Source organism: Erythranthe guttata, chromosome 10 (genome assembly GCF_056151865.1).
Source record: "Erythranthe guttata isolate IM_541 chromosome 10, IM_541, whole genome shotgun sequence".
NCBI classification, from domain to species: Eukaryota; Viridiplantae; Streptophyta; class Magnoliopsida; order Lamiales; family Phrymaceae; genus Erythranthe; species Erythranthe guttata.
The window spans coordinates 638,987-658,103 of NC_142542.1; the positions used below are offsets into that span (position 1 = coordinate 638,987).

Below are 19,117 nucleotides of genomic sequence, written 5' to 3' on the forward strand. Positions count from 1 at the left end.
ATTATCTCTCTCTCAGGCAATCACTAATTGGTTGGCAATATATATTATATATATATAAGCTGACGATAGTTCAGTTTCAGATCATCACAAAGATAAGATACAGTCGAGAAGCAAAGATATATTTGAACTGGTGTGTTTCTGCAATGTATATATTATGAGTAATCACTGCAATAATTGATAATCATATATCTAACTAAACTAGAGTGAAAGAAAATCACCCACCACCCAACAGAATAATAGCGGCATATTCCCTGAATATATTATTATCTATTTCTATCCATAAAACAGAAACAGATACAAAAAAAGTCCCAAAATACCAGTAGAGTGTACAAGACATTTAGAAGTGATTTAACTTGTGATCGACATTTCACGTCTCAAACAACCAAGTACAGGGATGGAAGAGGCCAAAATTTTCCGGGATTTTACAAAAAAAAACAAGTTTTTTTCTCATACGCCATTTGTTGAAGCATCATCCACTGGCACAGCAGCATCAGCTTTGTCCTCTTTCTTTGCTGCAAAAACACAATTCGAAACATATTATTTAAGGAGCAAGGTGTAGAAACCTCTCAAAGGCATATAAATCATGATCTAAATGAAATTCTTGAGTGAACAATTTGGATTCAAACTAACCTTTCTTCTTCTTTCCTCCACCCTTCTTTTTTGTCTTGGTTCCCAATGCTAACCAGGCTTTGATCTCATCATCATCTACCGTTTTTGTGGGTTGCAATTCTTGTAGAGCATGAGATGTGACTCTATCCGAGCCATTTGGCATCAGCAAAACGGTGAACTTGATATGTGCAACCAGGTCACCTGTAATACAAGCCACAGTTAGACTTCAGAAGCAGAAGAAAGCAATAACACTACACGTAATCCAGTAAAATTTTAAAACGAAAAGAATACTAAGAGAGACTTCATCATCATACCAGGCTTCTCATGAAGTACAGAATATGGCTGAAGAAGATCGTGATTCACACATTCTACAAGGCCTAAACGAGCACGCTTCTCCTCCAAAGCCCTGTAATACATTCATTCCACTTATTATCTCCACTTCAAAATACAAAAAGGTAAGTAGTTAAGACGTGAAAGATGAACTATTAGAAGAGACCTAGCAGAAAACGGCATGATTGGAAACTTCTGGCTTATCTCACTAAATATGAACCGAGATGCTTTCATCTTTAGGTGATAACTCTTGTCAACAGCTCTTTTATATATGGTAGTTTGTTTCTCATCCAACAATTTCGGCTGCCAGTTCAACATAAGTTCCATGATGACGATAAACATTGAATAAAAAGCTAAATAAATGATACCCATAAAATCAAGCAAAATTTTTACCTTCCCTTCGCCAGTACTAGTAACAATGTCAATGGAGTACACCTCATTTTCCTCGAACTCAGCTTCATCAACTTTTGTATCAGGGGCCGAGACACTTAGCACAACCTTGTTTCCATCAATCACAAATTGTTTCATTTGATGACTCAATACTCCTTCGACAATCTTGCAGTCATAAGCAGCAGCAACTTTCTGAATTGCCTCAGTGACATCCTTATTCTATACCATCAACAGAAAAAAAATGCTGTCAAGGGATATCAAAACTGACTTATTACGTAATATCACAACTACGCGTTACATGAATAACAACTTAGAATTGCCACTTCTACTGTAAGGATTTATTCGAACGGTTTAGTCGAAAGACTACTAGAAATTGAATTAAAAAAACACTAGAAACAAAGTAAACATGGCATCTCTATCAGTGTAACTATGACTATAAAGAACTTCATTAGATGCAAGATCCATCCTTCTTGATTATCATCATGTAGAGAGCCATGTTTACCGTTCAAAATAAATACAGCTGGTTTTGGGGTGGGGAGGGTAGTATTAGGCCAAGGGTTCCATCGTACGCCATTTATAAGGCCAATTTTCTTTAAAAAAACACAAATAATATAAAACCAACATAACAGCTAATGACAAGCATATGAAAACACTTGAATGCAAAACACGTTATGAGAGGAAACCATGATACCTCTATCAGTGTAACTATGACTACAAAGAGCTTCATTAGATTCAAGATCCATCACTCTGTACTATCATCATCATGTAGAGAATCATGTTTACCCCTCAACATAAATGCAATACACACTTTCTAAGTAACAATGGCTTCCCTCTCAATGGGATTAGAGGGTTTAACTAAAAGTTGGTTACAATAAGCAATTATAGTCAAACATCAACAAGCAAAACACCCTATAAGTCAGACCGTAATGATTAAATAAAAATATAGGTTGGCTATGCCCCATAGATCAAACACAAAACTGACACAAATGGACTTTATTTTCATTTCCAAAGTACGTACAACATGAAAAGCAAGACTGGAAATTAGAAGAGCCATTGAATGAGTGGTTGTAATACCTTTTTCCCTGGCCTCACAAGCCTCAAGGCAACCTCGGCAGCGGTATTTGCTGCAGCAATAACATCAGCTGCTCTGCCAGTCACTGGTCCTTCCTGAAGTACATGGGTATGTGCAACTACAGCAATAAACCCATCTATGTGACAGCCCATATCACTGCCAAAAAAAAACATTTATTTCCAATTTAATGAAGGTACATAAATAACATACGGTATAACGTGTCTCGTAAATTTATTTGAGCAACGACTTACATTTTCACAATATCTCCATCTTCCAACACGGACTCATCACTCGCTAGTGGTGAGAAATGGCAGACAGTGTTGTTCACAGAAACGCAGGTCGGAAATGCAACACCCTTTTCTATCTTCTTCTTCACATTCTTGTACATGTTCCCAGTTTGCCTATAACCAGAAACATCTATTAGACCAATACACATAGCAACAAACACTACCATATGAAATTATTACTAAAAAAATCTGATGTTATCAAATGAAAATGCATTCAACGAGTACAAAGCAAGGGAGATTTACTCACTCTCTGATGAAAGCATCCCCTGCCTCACATAGATCAACAATCTTAACCTTTGGTTTGCATTGCGACAAAACTAACTGAAGCGCTTCTGCATTTATTCAATAGATACATTCACATCAAATATGCAATTAAACCCACATCACTCAAAATACACATAAATCAATCTTCTAATGCAAAAAATCGGAACCGCGGTATCCCGGTGTAAATAAAATGCGTAGAGAGAGATAGAAACAAAAAATAAAAGGAAAAAAACTAACTGTTAACAATTTCAGCAGCGGATTTGTATTTGGTGACAACTTCAGGAGAGGAGAGATCCAACTCCTCGTTCTCCTCCCTTATCTCGTCCGCCATTGTCTCAACCTTGAATAAAAAAAAAAAAAAAAAAAAAAAACAATAGAATAAATCAAACCGCAAACACAAAAAAAAAAACTTGTGTTAAGAGAGATCGAAGAGAAATACCAGTTGAAGAAATTAGCGTAAACTCAAGAGGCGTACGGAATTAGGGTTTAGCAAATGGTTGGGAGCAAAGCAGGAAATGACAGAGTGAGGTTAGGGTTTGAGGTCGGCAGAGAGAAGTGTGCTTTCAGCTTTATATATAATGTGCTTATCGCGTTACCAGTGTCTGGGGTAGGGTTATTGAGGTGACCCCTGTTGGAAAATGTTAATTCCGTTATAGCACTTTCCTTTTTATTTTTTTCCAACAATTGTAATCATCTAAAATAAAATAAAATAAATAAAAAAAGGGGTGAAGGTACTTGATTCTTTTTAGAGGAAAATTATTTAATTTCATATTCACATTTTTTATTCTTGATAAAATAATTATTGCAGTGCTCATGCATTACATTGAATTAAAAAAAAATCATGAAACTCTTCTACAATGTATTTTTTATAGGTACATAATCTCCTAAATACTGAGTTTTTAGAAGATAATTTGTTCAACAAATATAAATTCAATCATGTGTTGATTTTGTTAATAAAAATTGCATGCGATTTCTTTAAAATTAAAGTAAATATGACATAAAATGCACTTGGACAAAAAGAAACAAAGCGGCTTAGACATTTTTTTTTCTCGTAAAAAACTCAACTGAATATTGATTCCCATTATTTATGAGCCAAGACGAGCGAATTGAATAAGAAATCTATACAGTGAGAAAACAAGCATATATGGGATTCGAATCCTCGATATCTCTTTATTAGAAAGTATTTATTTTTTTCGTTACGACAAATCCATTTTTTGTTCGCTCGTGATATCTTTCTATGATAGGCAGATATATTTATATTCGTGGTTGAACGTAGGTTGTGATTATATTTCGATACAAATGGATGAATAGTGTACATTTTTCGTGAATTTTAAAGAAAAAACGAAGAGTGTATATTTTTCGTGAATTTACAAGAAAAACATCGTTGGGTATTCCTTCGTACGTATAAGTTAAAACAAGGGCATTAGATAATATGATGGCACTATTTATTTTCATAAAACTTTGATATATAAAGCAATTGTGAATGTAAAATTAAAAGAGGGTACTAGATATTATGATGCCACTATTTATTTTCCTTCATACCAAAGCACATATTGGATCAGATTTCTCCATAACAGAGTAAACGTCCCCGTTTCTCATACAAATTTCAAGACAACGAAAAAAGAGATACAAACGAATCCTTCATACAAATTCGACATTCTGGGTTTTGAATCAACCACTTGTATCCGAATAGTAAAAGATCTCCCAATACGCCATAGTAAGTAAGATTTTTGCTATAGTCAAGAATGGACAACATAAGAATGTGTAACACGTCTCCTCTGGAAAACCCTAAGTTTAAAGCTAAAGAAGCACAACAGTTCCGCCAGCTAATGAACTCTTCTATCACAAAGTAAGTAAGAGCAATGCTCGAGAGCTCAACTCCAGAAAAAAAAAAAAAATCAGTTCCTCCGATGAAAAATGCAGATATTATTACGTAAGAGCGAACCTATGATAAAGGTGCACTGCTTATGTATTTCCTTTCATAAAAGCCAGTTATTTGATCAGCCACAGTCCACATAATGGCCTGTCCAGGCGGGATTCTCATAAGCCGAGGCAACAATCCTCTCCACAGTGCACGAATTCCCTCTTCTGCGTGTATAGTCTTGATAGCATGAAACATACCTTTATACTTCATCTCTCCAGAAGAAGATCTGCTCTGAGCCATAAGCCTCGTTTTCACAACATCGAACGGACCGGTGCAAACGGGGCCCACAGTCCCTGCAAGAAACCCTGATATCATAGATTGCCAAGGCAGGAGTGCTTTTCCATCGCCTTCGTGCTTGTTCCATAATACGCCATCGAATGCATTTTTGGCTGTGAACATAGCAGCTTGGTTTGTTCCGTTGCGCATCACAGTTGGGGAAGCGCCTGCCCATAAACCAAGAAGGCCTTCCTCGCGGATGATTGTACGAGCACAGTGTATTGGTCCTTTGTACTTGAGGAGTTCGTGGCTCAATCCTTTCTGCTGCTGAAGTCTGATTTTCACCACCTGCTCCCACACAAGTTCTTTAAGATTATATTTCTATAGGAGGAATTACTTAGAAGTTAGAACTACATTTTGTGCTAGAGTACTTCCAATCGACAGAAACAACAGATTGAGATCTTTTGCTATATGTACCACAAAGGAATCACACATTAAACTGTAAACTGAAACAGAAGGATAACAAAGAAAACCTGCAGTCTGTAACTGCTCATATTTTGCGCAATGGATGCATTTCGAATTTCGTGAATAAAGAAAATGAGAGGAGCACAACAATTGAGTATAGAATTAGGCAGGGCAAATTGAAGCGGAGAGCAGGTTACAACGAAAGCTTCGCTAATTTGTGCAACGGAAGAAGGTCGTCACCTCACATCTAATCATGCCAGGACTCTATAAGCTACATAATCAACGAAAGCGCATTGAACTCGATTATTGTAGTTGGATAAACAACAGTTGCATTGTAGTTCTCAGTTATCACTTGTTTGTATTCATCTCATCTATCGTTGTCTATGACATATTCAAACCAGGTACACATTGAGAAACCTAAACAACTGTTTAAACTACCAATGCTCTTATCAGAATTACGAATATACGTCTTCACAACTACACACAGTAATTACCACAAGTCATGCTATACAGAGGATGAAACTCATGATTCTCCTCACATATAGAAATTAAAATCCCCAATAGTCCAACTTCGTCGACACGTATTCAGAAACACGATCGATTCGTTTAACTAACCACACACACCTCGATTTTTTAGCATACTCAAAAATCAAAATGATCATAGCAACTAGATAATCTCTATCTGAATTGATGTTACAGTAAGATAATTCATTAATTAAAACAACAAATCAACAACTTTTAATTAAAAAAAAAAGGAGCAATCTAACGGCATTGACGAAATTGCTAGAAGATTGAAGAAGAAATCGAACTTACTAACCTCAAATGGAGTGACGATAACCAGAGCTTCGAGCACTCCGGCACCAAATCCAGACAACATCCTACCATGGTGGCTGATTTTCCCGGTCTCCAAGTCCTTGAAACCGGACTGCAGGACCGCATTGGAGCCCATCCGGAGCGCGTATTTAAGCGTCAAATGCGTGGCGAAAGGCGTGAGACCCTTCCACATTGCCCGGACACCTTCGGTTTTGGCGATGGTGCTGCCGCAGTGGATAATCCCCTTGTAGGAACCGGTTCGATCGAGCTGGAGACGCGTCTTGATGACGTCGATCGGCTGTAGGCAGCAGGCTTCGACTACGCCGCCGAGGGATCCAGACAGTGCCTTCATGTACGGCGGGATTGACTTCGAGGTTTTCCGACTCTCCTCCGCCATCGGAATTCGAGAATTAGAGGCGGCGGACGGCGTTGAAATAGGAGCTGTACGTATGTTCCCCCCCGCTGCTCACTCACTCATCCCTGGGTAGGTGTAGGTGCGTGTTTTAGAGGCATAAATCTCTGTGGCGGTAGCAAATGGAGAGGTATTAAAACTGGAATTTCCTTTTTGGTGGTGGGCCCCAGTTCTTCAGGGGAAATAATCACTCACGTGTCGCGCCACGTGCGGTATCCGTATTAAATTATTATATTCGGATCCAAATTGAGAACAGTCGAATGGGCCAATTAAACTGGGCTACTGAATGCTTTACTGCTTGCGGCAATTATCTAGCTTGGCCCAACTTTTGCCGTCGGATTTAATTAGGCTAAATTACATCCACCCCTTATGTCCGGTATATTTACAAATAAACCTCTTATGTTCTAATAATTACATCTATCCCCTTGACATTTGTAAATGTCTTACGTTAACACCCTTTTGTAGGGGGTGAATATAAGAACTTTAGAAATTGAAGGGAGTTTGATGTAATTTATCAAAAAAAAGGGATTTTTCTTGTAATTACACTTTACCTCAGGGAGGTGGTTGTAATTTACCCGATTCAATTATCATTTAACGTTCTAATTTAGATTTGTGAACAATTTTAAAATTTATTTACTAAAAGATTTATTAACTTGAGAAGCTTTTGGATCAAGAGAGTCGAGGTACCCTATGAAAATAATTTGACAGAAGATAATGAAATGCTCGAGAACATACCAAACATTTTATTTACCAAATCAAGCGATATTTAACGGTATTTGATTACAATCGATACATATACATGTATCGCGATGTATCGCGATATTAACTACACTGCTCCAAAACCATCATATAGAAAAAGTGAAATAATCAAGAAAAAGTAAATCAAAACACAGACACGTTCGTCATCATTAATCAACGAGGGCTATGCACATGCGGAAAGATAATCTGACTCGGTTCACTGCCCAAACTATACTGCCCCGATAATTCCTCATTACTGTTATAAGGCCTAATAGGACCAACAGTATAAAGATCATCCGAAGCAGCAACCGGAGCACCGTAAAGATCACCGGTTCCCGATTCATTCCCGATCAACCCCGCAGATTCTTCCCCAACACCGCTCCGATCGGCATCGTTATTCGCCCAAGGGTGCTGCGTAAACTTCCTCAAACCCTCCAACTCCATAGCGACTTCCTTCATCGTCGGCCTATCTTCGCTATTCATATTCAAACACCTCTTTATCAAATCCCCAATCGCCTGAAGCTGCTCCAACGACCCCTCCCTCACAACCCTAGGATCCAACACTTGAAACAATCGGTTCTCCTTAAACGACATTATAAAATAAGTCGTCAGATTCCTCTGCTCTTGGCTCCTCTCCATATCGATCGGCTTTTTCCCCGTTAGAAGCTCAGCAAGAACAACCCCGAAACTGTACACGTCGCTCTTGTCGGTTAACAAACTCGTGTGGAAATATTCCGGATCGAGATACCCTAAAGTACCCTGCACTAAAGTTGTCACTTCCGTCTCGTCCAATGATATCAGCCGCGAAGCGCCGAAATCCGATATTTTGGCAGTGTAATGCTCGTCTAATAAAATGTTCGCGGACTTCACGTCCCTGTGAATAACGGGGATGTTAGCTGCTGAGTGAAGATACGACAATGCTCCGGAAGCTTCTGCTGCGATTCGTAAACGGTTCTGGAAGGATAACCAAGACGCCGCTCCTCCTCCTCCTCTGGTGTGGATGTGCTCGAAGAGGGTGCCGTTTGAAACGTACTCGTACACCAATAAGGGTACTTCTGATTCGAGACAACAACCTAGGAGTTTGACCACGTTTCTGTGGTTGACTTGTGTGAGAATCACTACTTCGTTTATGAACTGTTCGACTTGGCTTTCGTCCATCACTCGGGATTTTTTGACCGCGACTATGCGTTTGTCGGGTAGGATTCCTTTGTAGACCGTGCCATACCCTCCTCTGCCGAGGATTCTTTCGTCCGCGTAGTTGTTTGTGGCCTTTTCAAGCTCTTCGGCTGTGAATATCTTCGTGGAATCCATCGGACCTTCTGTGGAAGAGATTTGCTGTTTTAGTAACAAACCGCCGTTTTGCTGGAAGAATGTATTCCTCCGTTTCGCGAGTTTTCTTTTGTTGACGCTGAAGTATAGCCATGTCACTCCAATAACTAGGGCTAGAAACCCGAACCCGATACCTGCGTGTAACGTACTTAATTGTTAAGAAAATGAAAAGGATTACAATACGAAGAGATAAATAAAAAAAGAAGGAAATTAAAGTAATGTACCTAGAGACACTTTCACTACCGGAAATTCGGAGTTGTACGGATTGCAACCTTTTCCGTTAATTTTGCCGTCGCCATATTCCCCGGGCGAGCACGAACAAGTGAAACTTCCCGGAGTATTCGTACAGAGCTTCTCACAGTCATTAAGTTTTGGATTAAGGCTTGGATTGCATTCATCGATATCTACAAAACCGAAACATCTAACATGATTAGTACTCCATCCGTTCTGAATTAATCGTCGTTTTTAGCTTGGCACAAGTATTAAGAATTTCAATAAATGTGTCTTGATTTTAGAAAAAATACATTAGAAAGACTAAAATAACCTTGATGATTTAATAATATATTAATATGATTAGAGAGTTAATACATATAGTTGAATTAATAAGGTTAAAACAGGAAAAAACACATTTAATGCAATATTGGAAATCTAAAATGACAGATAATATGGAATAATTTTTTTTTTAAAAAAGACAGTTATGTAACAGATGGATTACTATATTAAGTAACACTTGATTTATTAATTGTGGTTGGACGAATTTTACCTGTGCAGCCCGGATCGAGATACGGGTTGCCCTCGTAACCGTCTTTGCAGCTGCATCGGTAACCGGCCAAACCCGTATCCGAATCGACACAAACGCTATTAGCCTTGCAGGCATAATCAGATCCGGAGCCCTGATCAATTTCTGCACATGTCAAATTCCCAAGCGCCCAATCGAGAACAATGGGGACCGTATCCAGGACCCGACGCATGAAATTCGGGTCGGATAGATCCGACGCGCCACGGAAAACGAAGCGCTCCTGCTCGCCGAGGAACGCGTAGCTGCACGGATCGAACGACGAAACCGCAGTGTGATTTTTCAAGCTGCTGAGATTGGTTAAATAGTATTTCAAACCCTTGGGGAGGGAAGTCTGGCAGCACCCTATGCCGGAGCAGTATCCGCCGATCACGTCTTCGGCTCTCGAGCAGAACGAAACGCAGCCGCTGGTGAAATTCACGCCGCCGCTCCCGATGACCAGGGCGAAGTCGTCGCATCCGACGACGGTGAACCTGTTGAGCTCCGAGTAGCTGAACGGGGTGCCGATGATGTTGGAGTAGGCCGAGTTCGACAGGACCGCCGCGCCGGTTCGGTCGTAGCATATCCTGGACATGACGTTGGAGATTCGCATCTGGTTGTCGGAGATTTCGAAGATTCGGATGTCGCCGTTGTAGGCTCGGCCGGCGGTGCAGTTGAGCTCGAACAATTCGCTGATTCCGCAGCCGCTGCCTACGCCGATGCCGAAGGGGTAGGGCACGGTTAGGTTGCCGCACGTGCTCGCGCAATTTGGTTTGGAGATGGTTGGGGCTTTCAAAATATTGAACGTGTCGGTGGTGGTGGTGGTGGAATTGGTGGCGGCGAATGTTGAGGTTACGCCGGCGAAGAGAATCCAGGCTAGCAGCGGAAGCATATTTTCCGGCATGACTATGTGAGTAATGAGTATTACTATGGCTGCAGATTTGAAGTGGTGAAAATTGAAAAATGATAATATAGTGTGAGAATTGAAGCGGAGGGTAGCCGGTCAAACATACGGCGGTTGAATTTGCTGATAGGGTTGACTTGCACTAGTCATGCAATAAACGTTAAACTTCCTTTCTATTTCATGCTACAATTATACAAAAAAAAATATTATGAGTTTGACCAAAAAATGCAAATTAAAAGAAATAACAAGAAAAATGAAATAATTTTTTTTTTTTTGTTAATAATTGAGTTAAATTTGAAAATTAAGGGAATTTTATTATTTTTTTCGTAAAGTTGGATGCTAAATAATATATTTTGTTCAAAAACTAATCTCGATATTGAGTTTCGTTGGGAGTGTTGGAGCTCGAGTTAAGTTTGGATTTATCGGAATTTACTAGAATTCGAGGTCTTCAACTCAGTCAAAATCGCGAGCTCGATTCATTTAATACGCGATTTCCAGAAATAAAAAATAAAAAAAAAAAAAATTGGAAAAAGAAGGGAAACAAAAATTGGGCAAAAATTGCATGCAACTCTTCAGCCTTCTGTCACCAATCACAAATATTTGTATAAAGTCAACTTGCAGAGCAGATATATTAGAATATGAATTGTCTGATTTTTGTCGTGTTAAAAGACTTTTTATAACACGCAATATGCGGCCGTAGAATTGGTCATAATCTTGTTAATTTCAATCATGCTTAGTTAGTTGTCCACAATTTGCCATGTGAGGAGCCATGAGTTTACTTCTTAAACAAGGGTTCATTCATTGTTAGCTGTAGGTCAACGACTACTTCAGATTCCATTTACATATAATATCCATGCACACAAATTTAAATCCAATAATTGAGATTTCAAGAAAATAAAATTCACCAAATTTCATACACAACCAATAAAGTTCAATACAAACAACTGCAGAACGCCAGAATGTGTTTATAGTATATACACATTCATGCACACAATTTAAATCAACAATAATTTAGATTATTTCTTCAACTCTTCCAACACACGAAAACCACAAACATGAAAAGGATAATACGAAGAAAAAAAAAAAAACAACATCGAGCATAAGAACATCAAATTAAAAGGTAATTAAGAATCATGGAACCTGGACAAGAACCTCGTATACTAATATACTCCCAGTCTAGCGAGGGTTATTAATTCCTTTCATGAATCGGCTGTCCAAAGCGTACTGTCCAGAGTACTCTCCGGTACTGAAATCAGGATTTATCGACTCCGGGTACAAATCAGGTTGCTGCTCACTTGTTGATCCCATTTCTCCATCATCTCTAGACATCTCGTCTTGTTTGTACGAATGTGCAACTTTATTAAACTTTCTCAACCTCTCCAATTCCATTGTCACTTCTTTCATAGTCGGCCTTTCTTCTCCATTCAACTTCAGACACCTCTTAACAATATCACCTACTGCGCTGATTTGCTCCAAACTCCCTTCCTTCAAAACCCTCGGTTCGATTATTTGGAACAATCTATTTTCCTTCACCGACATTACAAAGAAAGTAGACAGATTCCTCTCTGCTTCATTGCCTTCAATAGACAAAGGCTTTCTCCCTGTCATAAGCTCAGCCAAAACCACACCAAAGCTATAAACATCGCTTTTCTCTGTTAAATTGCTTGTATGGAAATACTCTGGATCGAGATAACCCAAAGTTCCCTGGACAAGAGTGGTTATTTGTGTTTGATCAATGGGGACAAGTCTCGAAGCTCCAAAATCTGCAATTTTGGCAGTGTAGAATTCATCCAACAATATATTGGGTGACTTGACATCTCTATGGATAATCGGCATTCCTGCCGAAGAATGAAGATACGCAAGTGCACCGGCCGCCTCTGTGGCAATTCTTAGCCGATTTTCCCAAGAAAACCAAGGCATTCCTCCACTGTTGTGGATATGGTAATACAGGGTGTTATTTGAGATATATTCATACACTAACAAAGGAACTTCAGTTTCCAAACAGCAACCCATTAGTTTGACGACGTTTCTATGGTTAATCTGAGTCAGAATAACCACCTCGTTAATGAATAGCTCTACTTGGCTCTCATCCATTATTTTTGATTTTTTTATTGCAACGACACGATCGTCGCTCAGAATCCCTTTGTAAACTGTTCCATAACCACCTCGGCCAAGGATGCGATCGTCGGAATAGTTGTTGCTGGCCTTCTTGAGCTCTTCTGCTGAGAATATTTTGGCTGATTCCATACTACCCTCATGTGAAGACATTTGTTGCTTCATTAATAAACCGCCATTTTGCTCGAAGAACTTCTCTCTCATCCCTACGAGTTTCCTCTTTTGGATGGTGAAATATGCCAAAGTAATCACAATTATCACAGCCAAGAATCCAAACCCAAGACCTGAAAAAAAAAATCATTTTTTTTACAACTTCCTACCCATAAAACAATGGAACATAATCAAAAGAAAATAGATAAATATTGAATTTTATGATCGACGAGTACCTAATGAGATCTTCAGTGCTGAGATGGGCGTAATTTGTTTCAAGCAGCCATGCGGTTTTGTTCCATTACCAGTAAATCCATGAGGACACGAACAAGTATAACTACCTAATGTATTAGTGCACTCGGCGTTTGTACCACATGGATTATCCTCACATTCATTCGTGTCTGCAAATCAGAAACAAATGTCATAATAGTCAGCTTATCAGACTATTGATAAATAAATAGAAAAAAGATTCTAGCATGGCTAACCTTTACAGCCTGGCTCGAGATACGGATTGCCCTCATATCCCTCGAAGCAGTTGCAACGATATCCAGCAAGCTTTGTGTCAGAATTAATGCAAACACTGTTCCCGCGACATGCAAAATCGTTGGATTCCTTAGCTTCTTTGCAAGTTATATTCCCAATGACCCAATCTAAAAGTATCGGAACATTCTCGACAGTTCTATTTTCAAACCTAGTGTCATTGAGGTCTTCAGTGCGAAACATGAACGTATCCTGCTCTGCAACAAAGGCGTAACCACAAGGGTCAAAGGACCACACTTTAGTGTGATTCTTGAGGCTTCCAACACTAAATTCAATACTCTGTAGGCCCTTTGGAATTGTGGTTTGACAACAACCTATGCCAGTACATGAACCATCAAGAATATCCTCTTTCGCAGAGCAAAGAGAAACACACCCGATCGAGAAATTAAGCCCTTTAGTTCCAGATAGAATGGCGAAATCATCACATCCGATGATAGTGAACTTGTTTGTATCCGAGAAGGTGAAATATGGATCTAACAAGATACTGAACCAGATTTGCCTATCGGAGATTCCTAGCTTGTTGTAACAGGTGAAAGCCACTGCATTCTTGACCCTCATTTGGGAATCTGTTATATCAATAACTTCAAGATTTCCCATAACAAAGGGCTTTGGGGGATTGAAAGAAGTGTTGCAAATGATGTCGAATTGAGGGTCGATAGAACATTCTGAGTCTATCCCAATGCCGAATGGATATGGAACAGTTAAATTCCCGCACTTCTTTTGGCAGCCAGGCTTGACTATGTTGTCGCCTTTTGTAATAGTTGTCGGAGATCTCTTTGTGGTCGTCTCATTAGAAACCGCCAAAGCCCATTCGATCAATACAAGATGAAAGAGAAGACAACACAAAAGAATTTTTGTTAGCATTTTTTTGGTGAGGATTTTGATGAGTTAGCTAATATGCATTCACAACAATAATGATCTTCATACTTAGGCCCTATATACATATACCTACAAGCTACACCAATAAGTTACTGGCAAGAATAATATGATGTCATTGATGAAACTGTCTGAAGCAACATGAAACGATAGCAGTTGACCTGGTTGATGCTCAACACATTGACCAGCTAAACAACATACAAAAAAATTCATTTTAAGGATTATAATTCATATTTCGATTTTCGAGATAAGGATTTTACGAGTATTTTAATCAAGGACAACCCACCACATTCCAGAATATTATTAGGTATTATTTCAAGAACAAGTATAGAGTTTGTCTAATTCAGCAACTGAAAAAGTCATATTGAACTGTGGAATGTTAGTGCTGTGCATTTACAATTTCTAAAGCAGACTCTCATTACAAGTCTTTTTTTATATAACAAACACAGATCATCATCTAATGACTTTTGATTAGTTAAATGCAAAATAATTGGTCTTTAATTAATAGCTTAATTGCCTACAACATAACATGGATAAATCATTCACATCTAATTAACACAACAGCCGTTGATCATGTACCCACGTCAGTAGTTTATAACAATATGAATGTTTTTTATATTTAACAATCACATTTGATTATGAATGAATTTTATGCATAAGATAACTGACAGAAGACCATGTCAAATAAATACAAAATTTTTTTTTAAAAAATTGACAGAACGCGCGCTTACTTTATAAAAATGCGCTAAATTGCCCCATTTTCCGTCTCTCTAATTCTGAGGTTTACGGCGGGCGACGGTGGTAGGGTCCTCCGCGGCGGTGGGCTTGTTGCTCCGTCGCGCCTTTGATGTTTCATTCAGGTTAAATACGAGTTTTATCTAATATTTTTAATTTAATAACAATTTTTTTAACAATAATAATTAACTGTATTCAATTTTTATTGCAAACTTGAATTAAGGTAAAACATTTCAGTTGAATATATTACTCACTTCTACTATTTAGTTAATAGAGCTCAACAGTGACAAACAAACAACTAATTTTCGTCATTCCTTTACTAAAATCGTTATTAGCTGAAACAATCGTAAGCTTCAAAAGCATAAACGTTACCACATAACGTCAGAAAGGAAAAATAAAAAAATTCAAGAAACTAATATCACGACTTGTTCATACTACCAAAAAAAAGCTCAATACAACAACAGTAGAAATGTGTCATATGCATATGGTTTCCAAACTCGATTATTTAGATATATATATATATATATATATACAAGAAGGATGATACGAGGAAAAAATCAAATAAAAAAGAACATCGAACCCAAGAGCATCGAAGAAAACTAAGAATCGTTGAACTCAAATAAGGACCTCGTATATAGACATCGTTTCCGTTTAGCGAGGGGTATTGATTGCTTTTATAAATCGGCTGTCCAAACTGTACTGTCCAGAGTACTCCCCGGTACTGAAATCAGGATGTGTAGAAACCGGATACAAATCGGCTTGCTGCTCACTTGTTGATCCCATTTCTCTATCATCTCTAAATACGTCTTCTTGTTTTTGTGAACGTGCAATTTTATGGAACTTTCTCAGCCTCTCCAATTCCATAGTCACTTCTTTCATAGTCGGCCTTTCTTCTCCATTCAGCTTCAGGCACCTCTTAACGAGCTCACCCACAGCACTGATTTGCTCCAAACTCCCTTCCTTCAGAACCCTCTGCTCGATTATTTGAAACAAACGATTTTCTTTCACTGACATTACAAAGAAAGTAGCCAAATTCCTCTCCGCTTCACTCTTTTCAGTACACAGAGGCTTTCTCCCTGTCATAAGCTCAGCCAAAACAACCCCAAAGCTATATACATCGCTCTTCTCTGTCAATTGGCTTGTGTGAAAATACTCAGGATCAAGATAACCCAATGTACCCTGTACAAGAGTTGTCACTTGTGTTTGATCTATAGGAACAAGTCTCGAAGCGCCAAAATCTGCTATTTTTGCAGTGTAATACTCGTCCAATAATATATTGGGTGATTTAACATCTCTATGGATAATCGGCATTCCTGCTGAAGAATGAAGATATGCAAGTGCACCGGCGGCCTCTGTCGCAATTCTCAGACGATTATCCCAAGAAAAAAATGGCATTCCTCCACTGTTGTGGATATGGTAATATAATGTATTGTTTGCGATATATTCATACACTAACAATGGTACTTCAGTTTCCAAACAACATCCCATTAGTTTGACCACGTTTCTATGGTTAATTTGAGTCAGAATAACCACCTCATTTATAAATAGCTCTATTTGACTCTGGTCCATTATTCTTGATTTCTTGATTGCCACAACACGTTCGTCGCTTAGGATCCCTTCGTAAACCGTACCGTAACCCCCTCGGCCGAGGATTCGATCTTCGGCATAGTTGTTGGTGGCCTTCTTGAGCTCTTCGGCGGTAAATATTTGAGTTGATGAGTGCATACTATTCTCGTCCGAAGAAAGCTGCTGCTGCAATAACAAACCACCGTTTTGCTCGAAGAATTTCTCTCTTACTCTCACGAGTCTTCTTTTCTGAACGGCAAAGTATATCCATGTCATGGCGATTATCACACCCAATAATCCAAAACAGAAACCTAAAAAAAAATAAAAAAATATCCCTCATGAAAACAAAATTAAAAGGCAAAAGGCTAAAGACATTGAATTTCATCATTCACAAGTACCTAATGAGACCTTGAGAGCAGAGATGGATGTACTTTGTTTTAAGCATCCACGGGTTTTCGTGCCCTCACCAACAAAGCCATGAGGGCACGAACATGTAAAATTACCAGGAGTATTAGTGCATATGCCTTTCGGATCACACGGATTATTATCGCATTCATTTATGTCTGAAAAATCAGAAACAAACATCCAAAGTCACACTAGTCATCTTATCGAACATTGAAGGAGAGAAAAAATAAAATAAAAAACCAGACAAAGAAGAACTAACCTTTACAGCCCGGTTCAAGATAAGGATTGCCTTCGTACCCCTCAAAGCAGATGCATCTATATCCACGATGTTTGGTATCGGAATCGATGCAACTACTATTGCCCCGACATGCAAAATCGCTGAATTTTTTAGCTTCGGTGCAAGTTTTATTCCCGATCACCCAATCCAGGAGTATCGGAACATTCTCAATGGTTCTATTTTGAAACTTGTCGTCCTTTAGGTCAGCAATACGAAATGTGAAGGCATCTTGCTCAGCAAGAAACGCGTAACCGCAACTGTCGAAGGACCACACTTGAGTGTGATTACGGAAGCTGCCTACACCAACATCCAAACTCTTTAACCCCTTCGGTATTGAAGTCTGGCAACAACCTATACCAGTACAGGAACCTTCTAGAAGATCCTCTTTTGCAGAGCAGAACGAAACGCAGCCCCCCGAGAAATTGGCCCCCTTGATTCCCCTTATCAAGGCGACATCATCGCATCCAATGACGGTAAACATATTGGTTTCGGCGAAGCTGAAGTACTGCCCTAATTTGATCCAGATGGAGTTTTCTCTGGTGGAGTTGCCTCGCTGGTTGTGACAAGTCACGGCCACCCAGTTCTTGATTCTCATTTGGGAATCTGTGATGTCGGTGACTTCGAGATTCCCTGTTCCACGGTAGGGTTTGGGAGGGTTGAATGAAGTGTTGCAGTTGATGTCGAACGAAGGGTCGATTGAACATCCTGAATTAATGCCGATTCCAAACGGGTATGGAACTGTTAGATTCCCGCACTTTGTTTGGCAGCCTTTCTTGGCTATATTGGCGCCTTTTGTGATGGTCCTGTTAGAAAGCGCTGATGCATATTTGATCAATACGAAATGGAAGAAAAGAGAAGACACAAGAATTCTTGTCAGCATCTTCATGATGATTTTGAGCTAATGTGCATTCAAGATATTAATGATTTTTGCCCTCAGGTAGTAATTACATGTTGTTTGTAAGAACAGAATTGTCTGAAACAGAATGAGATGGGAGGAGTTGACTTGGTTGATACTTAAGACATCGTCAAACTAAACACCATATTTTTATTTCATGCAAGGAGACTAGTTTAAATTTCGAGATAAGGATTTAGAGTATTTTAATTTTTAATTACGGACCACCACTCACATCCAATTAGGAAGATTAATGTAAGTCAACCATCTAATCGTGTCCTATTCTTCTCATTTCCAGCCATGAGTTCACAAAAATAAATTTCCGAAAAAAAAGCCGGTATATTTCAATACCCTTTGTCCCTTTCAAGTACTTATTCCAAGAACAATTTTATATATAGTGTTTCTTTGGTTCAGAAACTAGAATAAATGCCAAATTCGATAATCAGTTCTACTACTGCGTGATCTCATATATGCAGCTGAAAGAATCATAGTCAACTGAAAAATGTTCGTGACGAGCATTATAAGACTTTTTTTTTTTTTAATAACAAGCACATATCATCAGCATTAGTATGACTTTTGATTAGTTCAATGAAAGAGAATTTGTCTTAATTAATCACTTAATTACTGATAAACAGCAAAGAAAAGCACCCGCCTCAATTTATAATTCATAACAGTACGATTTCTTAATGACATTTTCACATAAAAATGAATAATATGCACAAAAAATAAATAAATAAATAAATAAAAGAATAGATGCATAATAAACTCGATAATTTGTATTGATTTACTTACCTAATTAATTTATAGCTCCTGCAAATGCAATATGCTGTCTCGAACTCGAAGCTGGGTTACTTACTATCTGCTTCACAAGCAAACATTACATGGATTTCAACAATTTATCGAACACCCAAAACAAAACTCCGAAATTCGAAGCAAAATCATCGGTATTCATACGATGACTATAATTAAATTAATCGTTTGTACATGAATTATGAAGAGCAGTGGTACGGTACTTCTACTAGGTTTTTCTTTT

General features: G+C 38.6%; 5 protein-coding genes across 7 annotated transcripts; all 5 read right to left on the minus strand.

Annotated features, from left to right (window-relative positions):
- Positions 1–234: 234 nt before the first annotated feature.
- On the minus strand, positions 235–3,634 carry LOC105953113 (ERBB-3 BINDING PROTEIN 1). Its single transcript, XM_012976743.2, has 10 exons — positions 3,392–3,634; positions 3,190–3,292; positions 2,936–3,020; positions 2,653–2,802; positions 2,404–2,557; positions 1,333–1,548; positions 1,106–1,242; positions 924–1,015; positions 631–810; positions 235–512 (listed from the first exon to the last, which is right to left on the minus strand). Exons 2-10 carry the CDS (start codon positions 3,281–3,283, stop codon positions 448–450), a joined length of 1,173 nt encoding a protein of 390 aa, XP_012832197.1. The 5' UTR covers positions 3,284–3,292; positions 3,392–3,634; the 3' UTR covers positions 235–447.
- Positions 3,635–4,515: 881 nt separating this feature from the next.
- On the minus strand, positions 4,516–6,905 carry MSFC1 (Mitochondrial substrate carrier family protein). Its single transcript, XM_012976742.2, has 2 exons — positions 6,375–6,905; positions 4,516–5,440 (listed from the first exon to the last, which is right to left on the minus strand). Exons 1-2 carry the CDS (start codon positions 6,765–6,767, stop codon positions 4,898–4,900), a joined length of 936 nt encoding a protein of 311 aa, XP_012832196.1. The 5' UTR covers positions 6,768–6,905; the 3' UTR covers positions 4,516–4,897.
- Positions 6,906–7,502: 597 nt separating this feature from the next.
- On the minus strand, positions 7,503–10,776 carry LOC105952740 (wall-associated receptor kinase 2-like). The gene is made up of 3 exons (XM_088824039.1): positions 9,613–10,776; positions 9,074–9,253; positions 7,503–8,983 (listed from the first exon to the last, which is right to left on the minus strand). Exons 1-3 carry the CDS (start codon positions 10,526–10,528, stop codon positions 7,695–7,697), a joined length of 2,385 nt encoding a protein of 794 aa, XP_088680165.1. The 5' UTR covers positions 10,529–10,776; the 3' UTR covers positions 7,503–7,694.
- Positions 10,777–11,412: 636 nt separating this feature from the next.
- On the minus strand, positions 11,413–15,051 carry LOC148767213 (wall-associated receptor kinase 2-like). Its single transcript, XM_088824040.1, has 3 exons — positions 13,279–15,051; positions 13,030–13,194; positions 11,413–12,927 (listed from the first exon to the last, which is right to left on the minus strand). Exons 1-3 carry the CDS (start codon positions 14,195–14,197, stop codon positions 11,705–11,707), a joined length of 2,307 nt encoding a protein of 768 aa, XP_088680166.1. The 5' UTR covers positions 14,198–15,051; the 3' UTR covers positions 11,413–11,704.
- A 306-nt stretch (positions 15,052–15,357) lies between these two features.
- On the minus strand, positions 15,358–19,038 carry LOC148767214 (putative wall-associated receptor kinase-like 16). Of its 3 annotated transcripts, none has more exons than XM_088824043.1 (4): positions 18,877–19,038; positions 17,175–17,995; positions 16,909–17,073; positions 15,358–16,821 (listed from the first exon to the last, which is right to left on the minus strand). In XM_088824043.1, exons 2-4 carry the CDS (start codon positions 17,785–17,787, stop codon positions 15,596–15,598), a joined length of 2,004 nt encoding a protein of 667 aa, XP_088680169.1. In that variant the 5' UTR covers positions 17,788–17,995; positions 18,877–19,038; the 3' UTR covers positions 15,358–15,595. The 3 variants fall into 3 exon arrangements, with proteins under 3 accessions (XP_088680169.1, XP_088680168.1, XP_088680167.1); XM_088824042.1 differs by having other exon boundaries at positions 17,175–18,008; positions 18,877–18,984; XM_088824041.1 differs by lacking the exon at positions 18,877–19,038 and having other exon boundaries at positions 17,175–18,700.
- Between the last annotated feature and the right edge of the window lie 79 nt (positions 19,039–19,117).